Source organism: Lactuca sativa, chromosome 3 (genome assembly GCF_002870075.4).
Source record: "Lactuca sativa cultivar Salinas chromosome 3, Lsat_Salinas_v11, whole genome shotgun sequence".
NCBI classification, from domain to species: Eukaryota; Viridiplantae; Streptophyta; class Magnoliopsida; order Asterales; family Asteraceae; genus Lactuca; species Lactuca sativa.
Genome location: NC_056625.2, coordinates 276,481,189 through 276,504,914, shown reverse-complemented (window position 1 = coordinate 276,504,914; position 23,726 = coordinate 276,481,189). Strand labels below are relative to the sequence as shown.

At 32.4% G+C, this 23,726-nt stretch overlaps 2 protein-coding genes across 2 annotated transcripts; one reads left to right on the top strand and one right to left on the bottom strand.

Annotated features, from left to right (window-relative positions):
* Positions 1 to 3,370: 3,370 nt before the first annotated feature.
* Positions 3,371 to 6,237, top strand: LOC111917665 (RGG repeats nuclear RNA binding protein A). The gene is made up of 7 exons (XM_023913332.3): positions 3,371 to 3,798; positions 4,542 to 4,884; positions 5,107 to 5,172; positions 5,252 to 5,381; positions 5,460 to 5,618; positions 5,705 to 5,761; positions 5,852 to 6,237. Exons 1-7 carry the CDS (start codon positions 3,609 to 3,611, stop codon positions 6,068 to 6,070), a joined length of 1,164 nt encoding a protein of 387 aa, XP_023769100.1. The 5' UTR covers positions 3,371 to 3,608; the 3' UTR covers positions 6,071 to 6,237.
* A 4,438-nt stretch (positions 6,238 to 10,675) lies between these two features.
* On the bottom strand, positions 10,676 to 13,976 carry LOC111917666 (ras-related protein RABD2c). The gene is made up of 8 exons (XM_023913333.3): positions 13,785 to 13,976; positions 12,788 to 12,860; positions 12,606 to 12,653; positions 12,466 to 12,513; positions 12,280 to 12,351; positions 11,906 to 12,061; positions 11,727 to 11,830; positions 10,676 to 11,021 (listed from the first exon to the last, which is right to left on the bottom strand). Exons 1-8 carry the CDS (start codon positions 13,796 to 13,798, stop codon positions 10,928 to 10,930), a joined length of 609 nt encoding a protein of 202 aa, XP_023769101.1. The 5' UTR covers positions 13,799 to 13,976; the 3' UTR covers positions 10,676 to 10,927.
* Between the last annotated feature and the right edge of the window lie 9,750 nt (positions 13,977 to 23,726).

Here is a 23,726-nt window from a genome sequence, read left to right as displayed (position 1 = left end):
ATCATCTTGACCCTCTTTTATTTTGATCTAACGGTCATTGTTTGGTTCTCGGGTTTTCGGGAAACTATAGGTTCTTAAATGATAATTCCTCTCTCTCTCTCTCTCTCTCTCTCTATATATATATATATATATATATATATATATATATATATACATGGCTATGATTAAATGTGAATCATAAGTATTGTGTGAGTGTATGACTAAATTTTGATCATTAGATTAAAAAACATAAAGGGTTATGATCTTAGGGGCACATGGTATTACCATGGGCTAGCATGTATTATATAATTACACATAATTAATTATAAGGGTAAATTAGTCAAATTGGTTAACAATAATTTATGGAAAGTGAGCATATTAATGGATGCAATTTAAATTAGATTTTAAAAGAATAAAATTCTATTTTTTTACATTTTAATTTAATTACAATATTCTTTAATATTCTTGGTAAAATCTGGAGATTTATTTTAAAAAAAGTTGATTATTTTTTTTACGTGTTATCTAACAATATGATATAATAAATTTTTACGTATTGAATTTTTTAAGAATACAAGAATATAGTTTATTATATTCTTGACGAATATTCAATATTCATGGTTAAGAATTATTTTCAAAAATAAAGTTTGTTCTATTTCATGAGAAACATTAGGAATCAATTAACTTAGTTAAAACTTATTGATGATGAGAATAGTTGATATTGACATTCTCATAAGATATCCTTAAAGAACCATGATTAATTCTATAAGAGTTATAGTTAATTCTTTAACAATTAAAGTTAATTCTTTAAGAATATATTACATAAGATACGAATTACAAGTTCATAAATTACATTGACACAATCCAAATGTGTAACTTACATTTTTGAAGAAAAAAAATCATTCTCTAAAAGTAATACATAAAAATAAAGAAGGACAAAAATTACAATACATGAAACATTCTTATTGTACACATGTTTTATTTACAACTTCATTCAATAATTAGTTTCCATTATGCATTTCGTTCTTCAAACTTCCATCTTCAAGAATCAGTTTCAATATATCTTTGTTGAACTCTTATATCTACAATCAGATTCTCTAAAAATGAGATAACAACCAACCACAACAAAAATCCATGAATCAATAATTGTAAAAAAAATTCCTAAATTGTTATAAACAACTAAAGTTCTTGAGAAACAAAATCCCGAATTATTTAAGAGTGAGATAATAGTTCTTATAAATAAAATTTCTGAATTCTTTAAGATACGATAACAATTCTAAACAAAATTTACGAAAACAATATCTATGAATAAATAACTATCAGATTCTTACAGAATGTGTTAGCTTAAAATGTAAGTTTCTAAAACAAAACTTCTTTATTCTCATATGACATTCTTAGAATTATATTATCAATAAAACATTTGGCAACAATTTTTAATAGTACATATAAACGAAAAATATTTCAAATTTAACTTTTGAATTTCAAATGTTAACATTCTTTGAGAATATCATTGTTAATCCACATTTTGACAAAAAAAAATGATTTAGCATAACAGGTCATGTAAACAAACCTTTCTTTGTTCAAATATGGAATAGAATTATTACCTCCTTGATGTATTTGTTGATTTCTTAACTCTTGATAAACATATTTTGACATAAGAGGTAATGTAAACAAACCTTTCGTGGTTCAAAAGTCTTTAATATTAAATTGTATAAACTTCTCTCAGTCTGTTAGTTAGAGACATATAACCACAATGAGGAAAAGATTGAAATAAGGAGATACATACAGGGAAAGGAAGAGTTGAAAATGACAAAGAAGCGGACTAGTTGATTGGTCGTCAAATAGTGTGACCGCCGTTTGAGCAGTCCGATAATGGACATGGACAACGATGACCCGATGAGATGCAAGGAGGTTGAGTCGAGCTTTGAGGCGACAGAGAGCAATAAAAATTTACAAGCCTTTGACCGACATGACTTGTGAAGCGATGAATGAAGGTTCTATTTTTCAGGTTTATTAGATTGCCTCCACCAATGGATGTAGGGTTATGGAGATGAAAGAAACATAAATTTTAGGTTGTATATTAGAAATTATAACTGATCCATGATTTAAGAGAAGTTCTATAAATAGCGTATTATATTTTTAGTTATTAAAAATAAATATATATCAAATTCCAAAATTACCCTTATATGTTGATTGGTCAATAATTAGTCACACGTTCACACAATATTTAGATTTTATACATGAACCTAACTCTCTTTCTCTCTCTCTCTCTCTCTCTCTCTATATATATATATATATATATATATATATATATATATATATATATATATATATATATATATATATATATATATATATATCAAAAACTTTTGCCGAAATACCACAAATGACTCCCAAGTATATCTCAAAAGACAACGCTACAAAACATGCATCTTAAAACCTCATAAATCCACATATCTTATGAATATTTTCTCATTACTTTTTATCATCCAAAAATCTTATTATATTATGTTATATAGTTCACTGGGTATAAATTATTTTGTCATGCTATATACCCTAATTCTCATGCTCACTTTCAAGTTTGAGATATTTTCGGCTAAATTCAATGTCTTGTGATTTTCTTGTAGTGTTTGAAGCATATCTTTGATGAATGGGCACATGTGATCCTCATAGGCATGAAAACTTTGAGTATCCAAATTCAACCACTTTATACAACCAATTATATGATTTTGATTCTTAAATGACTTAATAATCATATTAAAAGGCATATCAAATTATCATGAGATGAAATAATTACTCTTAAATGGCCAAATTTGAAATATGTATATGGGTCAGTAACGGAACCAAAACACATGTAAATTTATGGGTTAGCGTACCAAAAAAATACACTACACAAAAAATATTCTCAATTTTTTTTTCACTACGTCTGGAACTGAAAATTTAAGGATACCACAGGTTACCCCAGATAACTACATAGATCTTTTTTTAGTATGAGTTATGTTTTGATTTTGTGAATTAAAATTAAAATTTGGGTTGATTTTCAAACCAAATATTTTCAAAGGGAAACAAATAAAACATTAACTCATAACTATATTTCTTATAAAAAAAATTATATCTGAAGCTGGTAAATTATATTTTATTTTATAAATGAAAACTCAAATAGTGAAACTGACTTTGATTGTAAAGTTTGAGTAGTTGAATAAAGTTTGAAACCGAACAAATCAATCCAACTCAAAAGACCCAACTTGGAAGAGATTTTTATTTTAATATATATATTTATTTCCTATTGCCAAAGAAAAGAATAGTGTCAAACTGTAAATAACTAAAAGTACAGGGATCAAAATACAAAATAACCCCTTTCCAGAAATAAACTTCAAAACTTTTATAGATTAGGTTCAATTATTCCACAATCCTCTACCCTCTCTATATCTCCACTCTGCATTGCGGCTAGGGTTTCACCAAACCCTTTCTCTCGTTCACTCTATCTTCAAGCAACTTGTAGGGTTTTTGTGGGTTAATCGATCTGAATTAGACATGACTACTACGAATTGGAATTAGGGTTCTTATCTGTTGCAAAGACTGAAACTTTGTTTCAAAGGGTTCTGTACGAGTGTAAGAAAAGAAAGGAAGAGATGGCCACCGCGAACCCTTTCGATTTGCTCGGAGACGATGACAACGACGACCCTTCACAACTTGTGCAAAAGATCGTTTCTGCGCCGGCGAAGAAAGCTCAACCCGCTGCTCCCGCCGGTAAAACCGCAGCGCCGCCGGCTAAGCCTTCGGCCAAACTTCCCTCTAAACCTCTCCCTCCAGCTCAAGCCGGTGAGTTTTTGAGTTTATTTCATTCGTTCACATACTTTTTTTTTATGTATATACATGTTTTTAATTGGATGATTTAGATTGTTAAATAATTCATTAGTCTTATCAACTATTTTTCAACTCGATTCAATTTCAAGTATGATTTTTTGTGCTTGATGTGTTGATATATCCATAGTGGAAGCAATATGAATAGATTGTGGGCAAGTTATAACGATAAAAAAATAAAAGGCCATTTTTTAATCACAAATATACATAAACGATGTTTTGTTGTTAATTTATAACGATTATTTCAGCTTGAAGTTTATAAAAAATTAACAAGATTTGGAGAAGCATGGAAAAGGGTTTCTGGATTTGTTTTTTTAGTGTTGAAATCCTTTTAGTGGATGCATATATTAATGATAAAAAGATTATAAAGCCAATATTTTTTAAATCACAATAAGCCATAGGGGGTGTTTGGATCTTAATTTATATCTATTATATTGCAACTTGAAATCTATAAAAAATAATAAGATTTGGGAAAACATCTAAAAGGGTGTCTTGGTATGTCTTTCAAATTGATTCTTTCTTAATATTGCCTTTTGATTTTGTTGAGCCTGGCATATTCTCATTACTTAACAAGCTAATAAAAGTGTATAAATTAGGGAATGTAGGGGTAAATAAGTAATTTCACTTTTCCCCTTTAGTAATTGATTTGATTTCTTATCACAATAATCTTTACGTTTCTTTCTTTCTTTTGGTTTGAGCAGTGAGAGAATCAAGAAACGAAGGCGGTTATGGCGGCCGTGGTGGTGGTGGTGGTGGCGGCCGTGGGTATGGCCGTGGCCGTGGTGGTGGTGGAGGATTCAATAGAGATTCATCAAACAACGAGGGTGGTTTTGGTAATCGTGGATTTTCCGGTGGTGGTGGTGGTGGTGGTGAAGAGGCGGATGGTAAATCTTTTGAGAGACGTAACGCTGGTAGTCTTGGTGGTTATGGTGGTTCTCGTGGCGGTTACCGTGGCGGCCGTGGTGGTTCTTTTGGTAATGGAGACTCAGAGGAGGGTGAACGTCCTCGCCGGACATATGAACGCCGTAGTGGGACCGGGCGCGGGTAAAACTTTTATTTACCATTTTACCCTTTACCCAATTATATCATTCTACTTTCAATCGCTTATTTTTTGAAGTAGTTTTTATAATCATATTTGATACATAAAATATTTTAAAGGATAAATGAGTTAATATGAAGAAATGAAAGTATATAAAGCTATAACAAAATATATAAAAAGTACATTGCTATTTATTTATTGCATTTAACATTTTATTTTATGTTCAGGAATGAATTCAAACGCGAGGGAGCTGGTCGTGGGAACTGGGGAACACAAGCTGATGACATCAATCGGTATAAAATTTTTATTTATTTCACTTTTTTTATAATTAGTTTTGTCTTTTTTTTTAAACAAATATTTTTTTTTTGATAGTGAAATTGAGGAAGCAGTGATTGAAGGTGAGAAAACCGTGGTTTCTGAAAAGCCAAATGCTGAAGAAGAAGCAGTTGATGGGAAGAAAGAGAATCCTGCAAATGAACGTGTGGAGGAGCCTGAGAATAAGGTAAATAAATATCAATTTTTTTATTTTTTATTTTTAAGAAATATGTTTTTTAAAAAGGTTTTGGTATTTGTAAATCAGGAAATGACACTTGAAGAATATCAAAAAGTTCTTGAGGAAAAAAGAAAAGCTCTTGAGTCACTAAAGACTGAAGAAAGGAAAGTGGAAGTTGACAAAGAGCTTGCATCCATGCAGCAGCTTTCCAACAAGAAAACCAACGATGATGTTTTTGTTAAATTGGTAACGATTTTTTTATTTTTTTAATCTCCAATTTTTTTTATTTTTTTATAAAAAAATTGTAACCAAATATTGATTTGTTTTTCTAGGGTTCTGAGAAAGATAAACGTAAAGAGATTGCTGAGAAAGAAGAGAGGGCTAAAAAGGTAACAACATTGAGTGTTATATTTTTATTCAAATTGGTCGAAATTTTGAAAATGACAATTTTACCCTTATTGTTTTTTTTTGTTGCTTAGTCACTCAGCATCAACGAGTTCTTGAAACCCGCTGAAGGCGAACGATATTACAACCCTGGCGGCCGTGGGCGTGGACGTGGCGGTGCTAGAGGTGGCGGCAGTGGTGGTGGTGGGCGGTTTAGCGGTGGTGGTGGTGGTGGTGGTGGTTCGTCAAACTATGCACCGGAAGCTCCTAAAATTGAAGACCCGAGTCACTTCCCGACACTGGGGGGCAAGTGAGCTGCCTGCTGCCCGCCATGGTGATTTTATAAAAAAAAGTTTTAGTAAAATGGCGGGAATACAAGAAAAATAATGGAAGTTTTTTTAATAAAACTTTCATGTGTCAGAAAAAAGGGTTTGCTAAAAACTTGTCACGTTTTTAAATGTGGATTTATTGGTTTTTCCTATATGCTCTCTACTTGTAACCTTTGTTTTGTCGTTTATTTTGTGAGAACCTTTTCAAGTTTTTTTTTTTTTTTTTTTTTTTTTTTTTTTTTTTTTTAGAGATTTTGAGGCATATGGAGACCAATTAATTTGTGGGTCAAAACTCAAAACGCTTGTTTCTCAGTTTTGTTATGAAATAGATAGATGACAATTTTTACTTGTTTCTTTTTGTTGTATTTTGTTATATGCTTTTTATGTATTGGTTTCCTTTTATTGGTTTTTAGGCTTCTTCCCTTTGTTTTGTTGATAAATGATGTTTAAAAATATTGCATGTTTGAGGAAATGACACAAAAATTATTTTGTAATAACCTCTTTAATGATTTATAAGGCTCTGAATGAAAAGTATACTGTTTGTTTGTTAAGGTCATTGAATGGAATCCTTAAGCGTTTGTTTAAACGAACATGAACAAATGTCTGAATTTTATTAAAGCTATCAAAAGTAACAAGACCAACATAACCTTTATGTTACCAAATACATTAGGTTTGTTTCATAATAATTATCCATTTCAACAATATTTATAGTTTTATACTCTAGAAGTTACGAAGGAAAAAGAAGAACGAATAAGTGAAAGGCTAGTGTTATAGCATATAAGTTTTTTTTTTTCTTTTGGTTTAATCTATTGAATCATTATGTCTGTTTTAAGTAAAAAGGGTCATGCTTATAGTTATCAAAATTATGTATTTAATCCATTAAGTGATTAGGTAAAAAAGAATCGGCGTTTTAGACATGTCATTACTAAATTTATCAAGTTAAAAAGAAAATATCATGGATTCAATTGTCTTGCGACTCATGGTATATGATGTTAAAGATAATTTTGGGTTTGTTATATGATGTTAAAGATGTGATTGTCAGTCTTGTTTATTTGATATGATTAGAACTCAGTGGAGTCCATCTTTTAAAGGAATGATATAGAAGATGTGCGATTTGGGTATGTGGGGATCGATAAAATAATTGGCTAAAAAAACAGGTTGAATGAAGTTAAAATATGTCAAACATGTTGAAAGTTATAGAAAAGGCATAAAAAATGTTTATAACTCTCTTTAAATCCTTTATTAAAGGAGCGGGGGACTTTTTCCATTATGTAGATCTTGACATCTTTAAAAGAAAAAAAGAAAAAAAGATGTTGATTGATCGACATGTCAATTCAACTACTAAAAAAATTTATTTTTTAATTATCAATTTTGCTAGTCAACTATGTAATGAACTTAAGATTAATGAGTCAAACCAAAAACCAAAGAATAAAGTTTATTTTTATAGACTAATTATTTTGGGTTAGTTGGGGGTGTTTTGAGTTCGGTTAATTTTCTGTTAAAAACTATAATAATTGATTATATTAATATTTTTATTTTTTATAGATTAATTATTTTGAAACTCGATCTTGTATTTTCTTTTTTAAAAGCATGGCATTTACAACTTTAAAGACGAATCGGTCCAAAATAAAACTTTTTAAAAACATTATTAAATATATTTTTAATATGTATGCTAAAATTGTGTGTGTATATATATATATATATATATATATATATATATATATATATATATATATATATATATATATATATATATATATATATATATATATATATATATATATAAAAGTTTAGGTTCAATGGAAAAAATCCTAAAAATACATAAATAAATACTTAGAGATCACAATTTTTTTTACTTTATTTCTTAAAATTCACTAACTTTTATATAATTTAGCTGAAATTTTTTTTGAAAAAAAAAATCAAATTTTAATTTTTTTCAACGAATTAAAAGAAAAAAAAAACAACTGCGATTTTTTTATATATAAAGTAAAAAAAAAAGACTTGTGGTCTCTAAGTATTTTTTTTATGTATTTTATAATTTTTAGGGTTCTTTTTATTTTCCATATATATATCATAAATTAACAGGAACCAATGAAAAAAAATTCAACATCTAAATTCAGACAATTGACGACCAAATATAAAGTTGTATATTTTTAGTTGCATGCATAAGATTATAACATTTTTTTTTTTTGGTTTTTTAATTTATAGGACTTATTTTATTGTCAAAAATAAAAATGAATATATCAAAAATTAAATTTTTGTGTTCTCTGTAAATAAAAATCTATATTAATATAGAAAAAAATAATTTTTTTTAACCTTACAATTCATTCAAATTCACAGTGTGAACCTCATCATCTGTGTATAAATCTAATTAAATGATAATTATATGTGTGGATCTTAGTAAGTAAGTATGTGAATTTGAGATAAATTCGCAAGAGATGTGACCATTGCGAAGTTTTTGGCCATAGCCGCACTATTTGTCCCATCCATGTGGTTCTTATATCTAGTTCAAATCCAATTGAGCTATCCACCAATGGTGTTGATAATCATGGCTTCAAATGGTTGGAAAAAAAAAAAAACAAAAAATCTACCCTTATCCCTAAGATAGTAGTTTCGAGATTCATCTTCTCCAAATATCTTAGTGGAAAATGAAAAAGGAAGTCGAGGAGGTTCCCCTGGACAATATTTATGGAATCAGATTGTTGGAAGGAAAATATTTTGAGCATTGTTAAGACTTTTTTTTTGTACTTAGCTTTAGTTGTATGATTTTTCCTATATCTCTCATCTTCCTACGTTCTAAAGTTCGGCTTCATGGTAACATTTTTTATGCTGCCATATCATCTTTTTGTTGTCACTCACTGACATGTTTTCTTTAACATTTCATAAGGAGTGATAGTACCCCTAGTACATTAGATTTATTTTTGATTTTTTAACCTTGAACAAATTATATTTTTATAAAACGCAAACATTTAATATTAAATAAAAAGGTTACAATAAATTAAAACTTAAAATACGGCTTAATAAATTAAAACATGACTTTAAAATTTAAAACACAACCTAAAACATAATTTAAAACTAGATTTAAGACATAAATCCTACTACTTATCCAAATTATATTGTTTTGCAATCTCCGCCTTTGTATTTGCCACATTCCGATGATTCTTTTCGGACAACTTTGCTTCATTTTTGAAAAAAAACTTTAGCACATGATTCCTTTCTTTTTCCGTTCCCACTTCCAAATATTTTTCAAGCTTACTGTCCAACTGTTGACGCTCGTTCCTCGTCGCCTCCATTTCACTCGATGGACTTTGAACACCTTTTAACTTTCTTTTTTGCTTTATCTTGTCCCATAGGACAAGTTGACACTTCATATGGATCGTCATTGTTCAGTTCAATCCGGATATGCACATAAGAAGACTGACTATGGGTTGTCTCGGAAGTTTAACTTCGTTTGGACATACTCGCAAAATCATCAACACTTTTAAGAGCAAGCCATTTTGGTTTATTCTTCACACCTTCCCAAAACGCGTCATTCGCAAAAGCTCTATCGACTTTTGCCTTATAAATTTGACGAGCTTTTGCTATGACATTTACCTCATTTGCATCGTTTTGCGGCTTGCAAGTCACATTCATGTAGATGTCATTGAACTCCATTGAATTTTTGTTTACAGTCCTCCATTTCAGGTATACTTGACTAGTAAAGTGACACTCATTATCCATTGAATTGAGTTTCTTGAACCGACTCAAGCAGATCAAGTTCGGGACATGGATCGGGTATGGTTGTGATAGGAAAATTGTTTGGGGTTTGGGTTGGAAAAATGGTATGGGTTGAGATTGGAATTGAGAAAAGTATGGATAAAATGGATACAATTGTGGAGCAGATAATAGTAACTAGCGGGTGAATGGATGAGTTGATCGAGAGAAAATCGATAACAATGTTTGGTGAAGATGTGTTGCCGGGGTTTGAAGTTTTTTTTTTTGTTTCTTCTTTGGGGTTTTGGTTTGGCTAGATAAAGACATGTATTTGGAGAATTGAGAATTTTTTTTTAGAGAAAGAATGGTATTTATGTGTGGTGAAATGTTGAGGTTTAATTGTTTATTTATAGTGGTTAGAAAAAATTTTGAAAATTTGATTTTATTTATTATTATTATTATTGTAAAAATGAGACTTTTTTATATTAAAAAAGGTTGAGTTTTAAAAATATTTGGTTAAAAGAGGGATAAATGCCTAGTCAAATGCATAGTGAGCCCCTTGACGCAAGCTAAAGCCAGGGGGTGATGCATCCTAACGAGTCCCATTCCCCATATCCTTAGCCTTAAACTTTGCTTTTCAAGTGTCCTTTTTGTTCTTTTATTTTTGTCTTTAATATATTTAATTCACTAGAGATTTTTCCTCTTGACCACAAAGAAGAAAAAATGTTCTGGTTTTCATTTAATTGCTATAATACATACCAACATTTGACAAACCAACAAGTTAATAATGGCTGCTTTAGCAAAATGGTAAATTTCTTGAATAAGACTTGATTTAAGTAAAATCGACTTCAAATATATTTAATTGCATATAAAGTATAAACAATGAAAACATAAAAATAAAAACTTTAAACCACGATTTTAACAAATTCGAAATAGTATCTGATCAAACACATAAATCGATGACAACAAATTTGTGTTTTTTTTGGACATACCAAACAAACCACTAAAAACATTAAACTAAAGAATTCTTGACTTTTATACAATCCCAACAAAGTAAAAAAAAAAAAAAAAAAAAGAGTTCATGGCTAACACAAACGATACTTTTACATTTTTTTTTCCACGTCATCCATCCAAATACAAGCAATCACACTAAGAGCAGCATCCACTGCTCTGTGAGACGGGTTGACCACGAATGTTGACCGTTGGTGGCTTTGATGCATTCAATGAGGGTTGACTCGCCATCCTGCATCCATACATCAAATCTTTAAAATACATAACAAAACAAGTTAAACTGCATTTGACATGGACATAGGACAAAAGACGAGAATGCCCTCCTTGTTCTCATCAAGAATGCCCTAGAAAAATTGTAGTTTGAGTACTACTCCCATTTGTGGAAGAAAATTGTGTTTGTGCTAAAGTGTTTTTGTCATATGGTAAATGTCTAAAATGCCCTCCAAGATTTGTTAGGTAAAGAACTCTTGAGGAGGGCTTGAAAATTAATGGTTGGTAAATAGGTAAATTCAAGATTGGAATCGGAATTGGAATCTGAAAATTTGGTTCGCCAGAATGGAATTCAATAATATATTTCTATTTATCTCAAGAGTATATATGTATATAATAAGAGCATTTTGGTCTTTAATAAAAAAGAAAGAATGAAAATAAATTAAGTCTATTTGGCAACCATTGAATGGAATCTCAAATTCCAATTCCGTTGGAATCCGCAAACCAAACACGCCTTTAGGGTTTAGTGTTGGAAAGTGTTCATGACTTGATCATTGGACTTATTTTTCACCAATTTATGCAACAAAGTTGAATTTCTTACAAATTTATAAAGCCAACTTTTAGCTTGTTATAACTTTTTTTTTTTACCAATTTATGCATGTAAAAAATCCACTTCATTACAAAAAAAGATTTATATTTTTTTGGAAATTTATAAATTATTGAGTACCTGTCTTTGATGGAAGCAGTCATGGCCATGAAAGCCTGTTCCACATTGGTGGAATCTTTTGCACTTGTTTCCAAGAAAGGAATTCCGATTTCATCAGCAAATGCCTGAAAATATAAAATATAAACAATATAAATTTGGTATTTAAATTAATTATACATACAATTTAGAAAAATTTATACCTTGGCTGTTTCAGTTGAAACAACTTTATTTGCAACAAGATCACATTTGTTTCCAACAAGAATCTTGTTCACATTCTCACTTGCATAACGATCAATTTCACTCAGCCATTGTTTCACATTATTAAAGCTCTCTTGATCTGTCACATCATAAACCACCTGATCACATAACAACAAAAAAAAATCATATATCACTTTGTCAAATGTCTAAAATACCCTTCATTATAGACAAAATAAAGAAATTAGTTGGATGGAATGAGTCATTACATTCCATGATACTAACACTAGCTTATAGATTCAAGTCAATACCAAATAGTAATTTGCAAAGATGATAATGTCACAAGGGGCAAAATAGGTAATTCAAGAAGTTCACTCACTATGATGCCATGTGCCCCTCGGTAGTAGCTGCTTGTGATTGTCCTAAAACGTTCTTGCCCCGCAGTGTCCCACTACACATTAGTAAAAAAAAAAAAAAAAAAAAAAAAGAAAAAGTATAATCACAAATCAAAGAAAGAAGATTCTGTGTAATTTAAATTAGAGATAAAAACATGACATGAACTTACTATTTGAAGCTTAATAGTCTTGCCATCTTGCTCCACAGTACGGATTTTCTATCAGAAAATTTAAGAAAAAAAAAGGTTAAACTGAATTTCAAGATTTGTATTCAGGTTATATAAATTAACTTGTTGGAATGTTTACTTACAAAATCAACTCCAATGGTGCTTATGTAACTGTCCAAGTAAGAATCATCCTATAACAAATTTAAAAAAAAAAAAAAAAAAAAAGGTAAGAAAATCAAGAGATTGAAGGGATATCTCAAAAGAAGTAATATAAACATTTGTAGATTAAATAAGATGAATTGTGTATAAGATTGAAGGCACTTACAGCAAACCTCAAGAGTAGACATGACTTTCCTACACCAGAATCTCCAATAAGCAAAAGCTTGAATAGGTAGTCACTGCAAAGATAATGATGGTGGTAAATAAATAATAATTTAGATTTTAAAATCAACAGAATGATATGGTTCCAATAGTGTCTGAGAAAAAAAAAACAGAACAAAATATCTTGAATCACACTGGTTGAGATTTTGCATCAAATTGTAACACATGATAAAATAATGACTAGAATACTCTATGTGTAGCCTACTGAGAGCTGCTAAATGGCACATCAACAAAAGACTTGAGTAATAAGATTCTCAATTGGATCTTAATCTCTTAATAAACTTTCTAAAGAAAAAACCGCTAACTAACTTATCAAATCTTAACCTTGTACAAGCAACAAAACCAAAAGCAAGGTTGTTTGTTCTCTATAATGACTAAAACACTGGTAAAAGGATATATTGATCCTTAATGACAAGTGCAAACAGCAAGCATTCAATGCTTTATGCTATAGAACAAAGCTAGGTCAATTAAAATCTTATTGCATCAGATAGAAAAGACCAAAGCCTATGGTAGAAATTTTGCACCAAACATCAAACTCTCAATTTCGAGCAGAAAAGGCTTGGAATCTATCTCCTAATACTCCATCTGACACACTACGAACTCACCTGATCTGATACTCCTTTCTTGAGTAGCAGATTATGAGATCGCTTGTATCTTATGTGATCTACCCTCTCGCGTCTCGATATGTATACAAATTATATACGATCAAACCCGATCCAACAGCAATCAAACGTCAAAAACTCAAAACCCTAACTTTATCCATCTCTCATATATCATAATTTAATCATCTAAATCAAATCTATAAACCACGATCCAATTACATAAATCGCCTGATTGAAGAATTATGTAGGCTATTATGAAAAAAGAAGAAGAATTGGTCATACTAAAAGAAGACTCAATCGGTAAAAAGATTTGAAATTGATGCAAGGCGAAGAACTTACTACTCAGGAGTCATGGCTGTGGATTATGATCGGGTGAAATATATGAGAATCTACAGGAAGAAGATGAGGTTTTGTGATGGAAAAAACACCACCGAATCTTGTGGATCACCGCCGGGGGCCAAGCTGCTATGAGAGAGAGAGATTTGGGGGACACGTAAAGGAAAATGAACGAAGCAAAAGACATTTGGTAAAGAAGATCGAGGTCTATTTATATCCGCACGTGAATGGAGTAAAGTTATTATGTTAAGGAAATAAAACATGATTTTTTTTTTTTTTTTTAGGTTTATAACTTAGTACGATTATTAACTTAGTTTTTGCGGCCACGACAACGTATTTGACGAATGATAGGTTGCATGTATAAAATATATATCAAGTATTTAACAAACATGTAGCAACTATATAAAAAATAAATTTACAAAAGAATTCCTAAAATCAGAAAAAACAAAATGACACCACATATACCAAGGTAGACACGTGTTACAAATTTCGTCGCAAACTGTAACATCCATTTATGATACGGGTTATTCTCGAATTTATTTGGGGGGGGGGGGGGGGGGGGGGGTGTGGAATCAGTGACGCGAGATATAGGTTTTGTCATAAGTAGCGACACGATGTTGGGGTGAGTTACGATGCGTGGACGCCAGGGCCCAAACCCCTAGGTCTTGGATTTTAGACCCTATTTAAGGAACCAAAATTTTTAGGGTTTGATCTATCTTTCAACCTCCATCCTCGTATAGTAAAGCCTTACCCCCTTTTTGAATGTTTTGGGAGATCTTGAGCCTTGAGTGGATTGTTGGTGAAGAAAAGAAGCATCTGATGTCATTTGATGCAGTGATGAGTCCATTTCAAAGAAGATCAAACCTTCCACATTGTTTATGGACCTATGTAGGTGAACAAGATCCTTGCTTTAGGTGTTTTCATGTTAAGATCTAAAATATAGATGTGTTCTTGGTCTCTTTGGTCCCTTATGCTAGAAGCTTTTGGAGTTTGGAGAACTTTGGAACATTAGACTTGTCATTAATAGACCTCTAAACATTTCTAAGGCCTTTTGAATGCATGTTTGGGACTCCTTTGGATCCATGCAAGGAATCAAGTCATTTTGGAACTCATTTTGAGTTAGAGTTAGAGTTTGTGAAAGATTGAGCATTCGATTTGGATAAAGTTGGAAACTTTATCCACTATAATCTTTATGAGGTTCAGATTTGAAGTTTTAGGCTTTGGACTTAAGAGATTAAGAGCTTGGTGAAAATTTGTTGTTTTGACCGAAATTAGCGACGCGAACCTTAAGGTGTCATGACACAAGTCGTGATGGCCAATCGCGTCTGTTTTATCTTTTAGTGTTAGCGACACGGCCATAAGATGGGTCACTACACGTTGACCATTGACTTTTTGACTAGTTTGACTTTTGGTCAAACTTTGAGGGATTTAAGCTTTAGGCAGGGTTTTGATGTAACACCCTAGTTCCAGTTGTGTTTTTCTATTATTTTAATGGTGGTTTCAAAGTCCAAGGAAAGGTAGAAGTAATGATGAGCAGTTTGTACCAAATCCTAATCCCGTACCGAATTTAAAAACATGTGACGATACTCGGTACTCCAAAATCATGAAATTTGAGATTCGGTACTGTCGGTACCAGTACTAGTACCGAAAACTGGTACCATTCACAATACCGGTACTGGTAATGTTAATTCAGTTCGGTATTCGAGATTGATTTTCGATCAAATTCGGTTTTCTAGAAATCGGTAACGGTACCGGTTCCGTCTCATACCCATCCCTAGGTAGAAGTATGAACCAAAGTTAGAAGATTAAATGCTTAATTCTCTGGAATCTGCAATATTAGAAATACTGAACGACATGGGACATACTTAATAGGACGCGATGCATCCTGCCTGTGGGCTAATGGCCTTTTCTCGAGAATTAGGCCTATTTAAAGATCACAAAATCCTAGGAGATGTCATTCTCAACCTCCAAAGAAACACTAACCCTCTCCCTCTTATTCTTGAGCATTTTGGTGATTTAAGAGCTTATTTCTTCCATTTTGGTGAAGCTTGAAGATCAAGAAGATTTCCCTTGTTACAAGAAAGGTAGTTCCAAGTTTAGATTCAACAAAGTCACTTAATTTTTGAACCTTTGTGAGTATAAAGTTCATACGTTGCTCTTTAGTTCATTAGAATTAGTTAATTCTTGTATTTTCACTTTTTGGTCCATTTTTCTTATGTTAATGGAGTTGAGAGAACTCCAACACGTTTTAAGTACCTTGGAATGCTCTCTAGACCTTTTGGACTTGGAAAGTTAGGACCTTGTGCAATCATATTAATTCATGCAAGATTTATGGTACGTTTAGTCATTTTATAGGCTTAAAGTTTAGATCTTGGTTGCTTAGAGGTTTGACCTTTATTTAATGTCTAGGTTGTTTGTGAGATCGGCCTTTACATTTATCCGCGTACAATAGTGATTTATGGATTTCGTTGAGGCGAGTCTCCTCAATGTATTACTTAAGACAATTGCTATGTCATGATTGTATGCTTAACTAGACTAGTAGGGTTTTGCTTGTTGCGTGTATGTTTACATGATTGTTGGGTTGAAACTGGTCGTTGGGTTGAAACATACCGTTAGGTTGAAAGACACCGGTTAGTTGAAACATACTCGTTATTATTATGTTGGATATTATGTGTTGTATGTGATATTTTGGGGAACTCGTTAAGCTTTATGCTTATATTTGTGGAGTAAATGTTTTCATATACTTCTTCGGATTGTGAGAAGGCAAAAATGTGATTGTACACATACATCAACAATTTTATGAGCAAATGATTTTATCTTGATATTAGCTTCATGAAATTGGGTAGTTATCTTCAATTAAAAATTAAAAATTTATTATGAAAATTGGGGCGTTACAAGTTGGAATGAAAGCCTTGTTTTGAGGGATTTGGATGAACACTTGTGTGATTCCAAACTTAAACTAGGACATGAGAATTTTTACAAATGTTTTCGAAAAAAGAATTTAATAAAAAGGGAAAAGATATGTGATGTGTACAGTCAACCGAAGCTCGAAGGAAAGTGATCTCCTGAAATATCCATACTTGTTTATCTATATATATATATATATATATATATATATATATATATATATATATATATATATATATATATATATATATATATATATATATATATATATTGATATGTGTTCTGTTAGAAATGCATGTTGGTAAGTAGGCTAAGCATCTTTCAAGAATCGCGTATTATAATTGCCTAATATTTAATATGTCTTGTAGCATGGGAATTCCTTGTTATGTGTTGTCACAACTGGAAATTTTGTGTCATGTAATCTATACATTCAAGCTAATGTGAATTCAAAAACTTCAATCAAATACATCATACAAGTACTACAAATAGTCATCAAACAATTGGAAACCCTAGAAGTCCTTGTTTAAGTCCATTTTGGACTAGGACTCCCATATTGGATCCACATGGACCAATAAGCTTCCAATTAGATTATCATGGGCTTAGAACCCTAATTGGGCTCTAATTGGACCCACATTCATTTACTTCAATATTATGGGCCATAATGGACCTAGAATGAAATAAATTAAAAGCTTTGATCCATAATTAACCTAATCTAGCTTATTAAAAGCATAAAAATCACAATTTTATTTTATAAGACCAATAAACACCCAAACTAACTCTAATAGTGGGCTTAGGGGCAAAGGCCCAATTTTTTTCTTTCCCTCCCAAAAATCTCGGCCCAAGGCCCAAATCCAAGAAGATAAGGAAGAGAGTTGACTTTGGGTTGCCACCTCATTATTGTCCCTTGGATATCCATGCACCTTAGTCCATATCTCCATGCATATCACTTCAAGGGTCATCTCTTCTTCCTATCTCTCTCCCTCTCGGCCGAAACACACACACACATTCACAAATCTCTCACAAATTCTCTCTAGATCACTCAAGAACACTCCTTTCTCCCCTCTCCAAAAATCTCGAAAATTAGGAGGCATTCAAGAGGAAATCTCCACAAAATTCTTCATCTAAGGTAAGAGTTGCTTGGATCTATGAACTAAATTCTTTGTTTTATCAAAATCCCTTCCTAATCTATGCAAAAATCGTGATCTTGCACCCTAGAACCATCTCAAACTCGAGATCTACCAAGGAAGGGAGCTAAGGCCAAAAACACTTCATTTTCCTTCCATTTTCTTTGCAAAACCGAGCCCCCACACTCAAGGTGACCTTCATACCCCCTATTTTCTGTTTTTATGAGTTTTGTGGGGGGGGGGGGGGGAATGCAAGTGAAAGTGTAGATCTATATGTGTTTATATGCCTTGTATGATTTCCATGCTTATATGTATGCTTTTAAGTGCTTTAATGATGGATCTAGCCATAAAACTCCTCAAAACCGAGATGTAACTTATGTTATATGATTTTAGCCTCAAATGTATTTCTACATACAAAGTGTTTCAAGAGAAATAGCTAAGTGGTTTAGTAACAATTTTCTTTAAGCTAAAAACACAAATTTTGGGCCTAAAATGTGAAAAATACAAAATTAAGGGCCCAAATTGACATTTCACGAATTCTGATGGATGAAGTGTGTCAAAACAGTTTCAATAAAATAATTTCTGGAATTATACTCATTTAGAGGGTTAAAAACATAAATTTCAAGCTTAATGGGCTAAAAATGAAAATTCCGGCCCAATGAGGCCCATTATGCGAATTTTTCTGTTTTGGAGGGCCAAAACTGTGATTTTCTGTAAACAGTGGACCATAAGTGATCCAAGTCCTTTTCAAAGGTTTAAAATGCTTTTTAAATTTAAAAAGGACCAAAGTTGCAAAAATTTTACAATTTGGGCCAAAATTGTCAAAATTGCGAAAAGAAGGGTATTAACCGAGAAAAACTGAAATTTCAGGGACTTAAGCTGTTTTCTATGAAAAATATGCTGGAAAATATTTATTTCAATAATTTTTGGTGGTAAAATGTCAAGAAAATTGATTTAAGGACCAAACCGGAAAGTATTTTAAATAAAGGGTTGAAAAAGTAAATTTTACAAACAAGGAGGGGCTGAAAACAAAAAATTTCCAAGACTAATTCAATACATGCAATATGACCAAATAATGGTACTACGACTATCGACAAAATACAATACATTACAACACCCAAAAGTCGTTGTTAAACGAATTGGTTCGGTCTCGACCAATAAAAATCCGAAACTACTAACACGACGATACTATGAAAATTCAATACTACGATTCATACAACTAACGATTGGGAATTCATTATATATGCGAATGTGCACAGACGCCTACGCACTATCTTTGGGCCCCACAAGTGTAAAATCTTGCTCGTTGAGCCTAGCTAGCCCGACGACCTGATCTTAAGGCCCAAAGACTTCATCTTACGAAGTGTTGGGTTTTACCAATCCGACACGACGTAACCGGACTTTCAATGGCTTGTAGACTACTGGTCCCCAAGGGTCCTTTAGTGTCGCTAGTAGAGTCTGCCTTTTTGCGAGGCGGGTCTGGGACCCCTCGTACCTTTTTATCCCCAACCGGCTAATGGAGTCATCGAGGCCTTCGTGTCCTCTTTCTCTTCGGATGTGGGACTACACGTAGTCAGGACGGTTGGATAACGTGATTAGTACGGACGATGCCTACGGGATCGTTAGTATTGCTATAGACTAGTCGTTTGTGTAACGCGTGTTTGTAGCAGATAATCATGCTCAAAACTAATCCAATGTCGTCTGGTAATGATAACTTCATGCGTTGCAATGGTTTCAAAGTAAATTCATGGAATTCAAAGAATTAGGAAAACATCGGGTTTTCCTAGGGTTTTCAATACATGCAGATTCGAAATACATACAATTTCAATAAACAATTTTTACAAGTATAGAAAACAAACAAGCATACCTATAGATCTTCACACCTTTTTGACTATACTATTTTCAGAAAATATCGGATTTTCTGGCGGTTTTCAAACGACACGAAACATTGTTTTTCAAATACAACTTATGAACTCACCAACATTTCATATGTTGACGTTTTTCAAAATACTTGTATTCTCAGGGAACCAGTGAATCAAAGGAAATCGTATTCAGTGATGGCTTGCAGTTTATTTATGTACGAATCGAACAGTTTATTTTGGAAATGTAATGTTTAAACAATGTACTTCATGTAAACTTTAGTGGTTGTACAATATTAATGCATGGTGACGAATGTTGTTACGTTTCATATATATACAATGTTATGGTATTCAATTGAGTCACGACAGCCCCCGAACGTTTCCGCCGCCTGGTTTGGGGGTGTGACATGTGTTAATTGAAGTTTATGTTGACATTGTTAGTTTCTAAGTGTATGCTTAGAGTTGTATGACTAGGATTCTATAGCCTTAGAATGCTTGATTTAGCCTTATTTCATGCTCCTTGTTTGGCTGTGCACTTAGGGTGGAATCATTTATTCAGTTGTTTATCTAATCTTGGGTTATATATAGGTTGAATAAAGAAGGCGGCCATTAATGTTAGTAGAGACTTCTAGTAGTACGAGAGCGTAGTTGGAAAAAAAAATCCTAAAATAAGAGTCTATGAATATTAACTTGTAACTATTTTGATCATATAGGTGTGTGTTAGTAAACCTAGCAATAGTCGAGTGTAGTGACTTTGAAACTTTAGGGTAATTCTTGGGACGAGTGCGGATAAGTATGGAAGGTAATATGGGTTCATACTACCAGAAGCACAAGATCCGTACGAGGATCATAAAGAGTCAAAAGGTTAGTAAGGAGTTGGTAGATGGTAGATAGCGTGGTATGAAACTGGGTTTGTTTGTAGTTTGTCGTCGTCTCTATCGGTTGTTTACCTATAGTAAGGTGAAATAAGAATGATTATAGTATTTATCTGGGCCTAAGTGGCCATGGTGAATTGGGTTTGAATGGTGCAGACCAATTTAAGTAGTGGAATTCAAGAAGGAGACAATTCTAATGATCGACATGAAGATTGCAACCCTTGTCAGGATGGTCGACTAATGACTTATGTTTTCATTTGTTGCTATAGGGTTACATATGTTAGCCTCCCATGTTCGAGAAAGAAGATATCAGATTGTTATCAGTCGCTAGATAAAAGAGAGGGAAAGTGTTTTACACACCAGTTTCTGCCCCCGAGGAGACAAAGTCCAATTCGCTGTGAATTGTTTTTGTTTTACAATGAAGGGATATTCGAGATATGATTTTTTGTTGGTCTGATGAACATAGTGGAGACCATGTCGCAAGTCGCATTTTTGATCCCATTTGAGAAGGGTGGGTGTTTCCAATGCAGATCGAGAATATGATCCTAAAGTCCAGAGTAGAGGTCCGACGGAGGAAGAAAGAGATGGTGCATGGTCAAGCACCACTTGCAGCTAAGAGATTCAAGGTGGTTGGATTAAGGTGTCTAAGGTCTTAACTAAATTGGTACAATGTTGATGAATAAAAGTAAAGTTCTTTTTGGGTTGCCCTCGTAACCAAGAAATTGCTTAGATTGATTATAGGAGATATAAATAAATGAATTATTAATATATTAATTAGAAATAGTTATAATTAATTTAGACTTAATTAGAATTAATTTGGAATTAATTATGGGTTAATTATAATTAATTAAAGGTTGAACGACTAAATTTGTAGTTGTTCAAAAGTTGAGCAGAGGAGAGGTCCCAGAACCTTCTTCCTATGGACGGTTATAGGAGACCCTATTAGGGTTTCTGGAAGCCTCCATTTAGATAATCAACGAACTAGATAAATGCCTTCTTTGAAATAATATTATTTTATGTTCAAATTAGGGTTTCTAGATGTTTCCTAATCATCTATAAATAGGGTATGATACCTTGGAATTTTCGGCCACTCTATTCTCTATACCAAATCCGAAAATATGCTCCTTTCTCCTAATCTTTCTAGGGTTCTTGTCTTGTGGGTGTGAACCATTAGAGGCTCGCATACAATGGGAGCTTGTTTTCAAATAGACTTTCATATTGATATTTTTGGAATCAAAGGATTTGTTTATAATAACAAATCAGAGGTATGTAACCTTTTATGTATTTCAATTTTTACTAGGGTTTAAAGTTTTGTTATTTAATAGTATTTTGCTTCAATAGTGTTATGACATATATCTATTAGGTTGCATGTACCCTTAAGAATATAAGGAATTTTTCTACATTATTACATGTTAAACCCATTACTGGTATCAAAATATTAGGTTGTCTAACAATTGAAAGCGCATTAGTAGAATTTAACAAAACAAATTTGGACTTTGACAAAATCGTTATTCTGTCGCAGCCACGACGTGGGGTTTGACAAGAACGTTATTAGTAGAATTTAACAAAACAAATTAGTTAATATTATTTTAATTGTATAAAATTTGAATATTTAACTTGGTAATCTGATTTCCTAAATCTTCAATTTGTGAATTAGTTTAATGATTTTAATTACATTTAATTATTTGATTGATTAAAAAATTAATATTAAAATAAATAATTGGTTTAAATTGTTAATAAATTAAAATGTTTAAATAATTAGTTTCTAAACCTTGTTTTTTAAAATATTTAAAATACACCCCTATACTTATGTATTAAATGTTTAATACTATATGTATAATATGAATCATTCGAATTGCTAGTACGCCTCATTTACGAAGCCATGCTATAGAGAGGGTATTAGGAAACAACCTATAAAATGACTGTTGAATGAGTGTCATTTTCACCCACCACTCTCCTATGTGGTGGAGGGTTGTTAGCAGAACGGGTTCGATAAGACATAATCTCATTAAAAGTATAATGATATAAAGTAATAGAACCTTTTTTTTTAAATCACACTCTAGTTACTTTAGGAAAATGTGAAAACGTATGTTAATCCATGAAAACACACATCAATATTTATGAGTCGTTAGTGGGGCGTGTGTGGTTAAGGACAAGCTTGTCAGTCCAAACTACATGGACTTGATGAGAAATATGAAGATGATGCTTCAGTACAAGAACAAAGAGTATGTTCTCACTACTCTAGTTCTAGAAATTAACAAAGAAACTGCTACTCCTGAGGAGCTTGCTGATTATGATCAACACGTGGATGATGCGACCAAGGTCTCTTGCATTATAATTGCAACTATGGCACCTGAGCTCCAAAAAACTTATGAGGATTATTGGCCATATGAGCTTAACACGACCTTGTCTCAAATGTTTCATAAAAAGGTGAGACAAGAGCATTATGAAGTGGTCAAGTGTCTTATGGCGTGCAAGTTGCAAGAAGGGGAATGTATGTGCGCTCATGTGCAGAAAATGCAAAAGGCACATGGAAAGGCTGGAAAATATCAACATGAAATTTGACAAGGACCTTGACATTTACATGGTCCTCAGTTCTCTGGCTTGCAGTTATGATCAGTTTATTTTAACTTATCATTTGAACAATACTGAGTCCACATTGATTGAGCTTCATAATCTGTCGCAAACGGCTGAGACGGGAATGAAAAATTCTCATTCCAATAGTTCTGCAACTGCCCCTATCATGGCCATCCAACTAAGCGGAGGAAATAAGAGAAAGGCCCCTTCTCAATCTAAATGGAAATGGAAGGCCCATTATGGAGAGTCTAGTGGATCCAAAGGAAATGCCAACTTCAATACTCCCCATGTTGTTGATCCAAAATAGGTCGTGTGTTTTTATTATGGCCAAAAGCCAAACAGGTCATTGGAGAAGTAGCTTCCCTAAGTACTTGCAGGAAGTGAAATAGGCCAAGGGGAAAGCACTGGGCTCTTTTTTTGGTACGTATTCTATTCAATTTAATAACACTTGTATTTCTAATTATTGGGTTCTTGATACAATATGTGGTTTACACATTTGTTCATATATGCAGGGACTAAAGAAAAGTGAAGAGATCAAGCATGAGGAGCTAAACATGATCATGGGAAATAGGCAAAGATTGGTTGTTACCAAGATTGGGGCTT

What these genes read in the sequence shown, in the direction of transcription:
- LOC111917666 (XM_023913333.3), bottom strand. An exon ending in AGACTATTAAGCTTCAAATA is followed by an intron (nt 12,352 to 12,465) that starts GTAAGTTCATGT and finishes ACTAATGTGTAG; the next exon opens with TGGGACACTGCGGGGCAAGA. An exon ending in TTTCAACTGAAACAGCCAAG is followed by an intron (nt 11,831 to 11,905) that starts GTATAAATTTTT and finishes TTATATTTTCAG; the next exon opens with GCATTTGCTGATGAAATCGG.
- LOC111917665 (XM_023913332.3), top strand. Translation starts at nt 3,609, where the DNA reads ATGGCCACCGCGAACCCTTTCGATTTGCTCGGAGACGATGACAACGAC. An exon ending in TCTCCCTCCAGCTCAAGCCG is followed by an intron (nt 3,799 to 4,541) that starts GTGAGTTTTTGA and finishes TGGTTTGAGCAG; the next exon opens with TGAGAGAATCAAGAAACGAA. An exon ending in CGTAGTGGGACCGGGCGCGG is followed by an intron (nt 4,885 to 5,106) that starts GTAAAACTTTTA and finishes TTTTATGTTCAG; the next exon opens with GAATGAATTCAAACGCGAGG.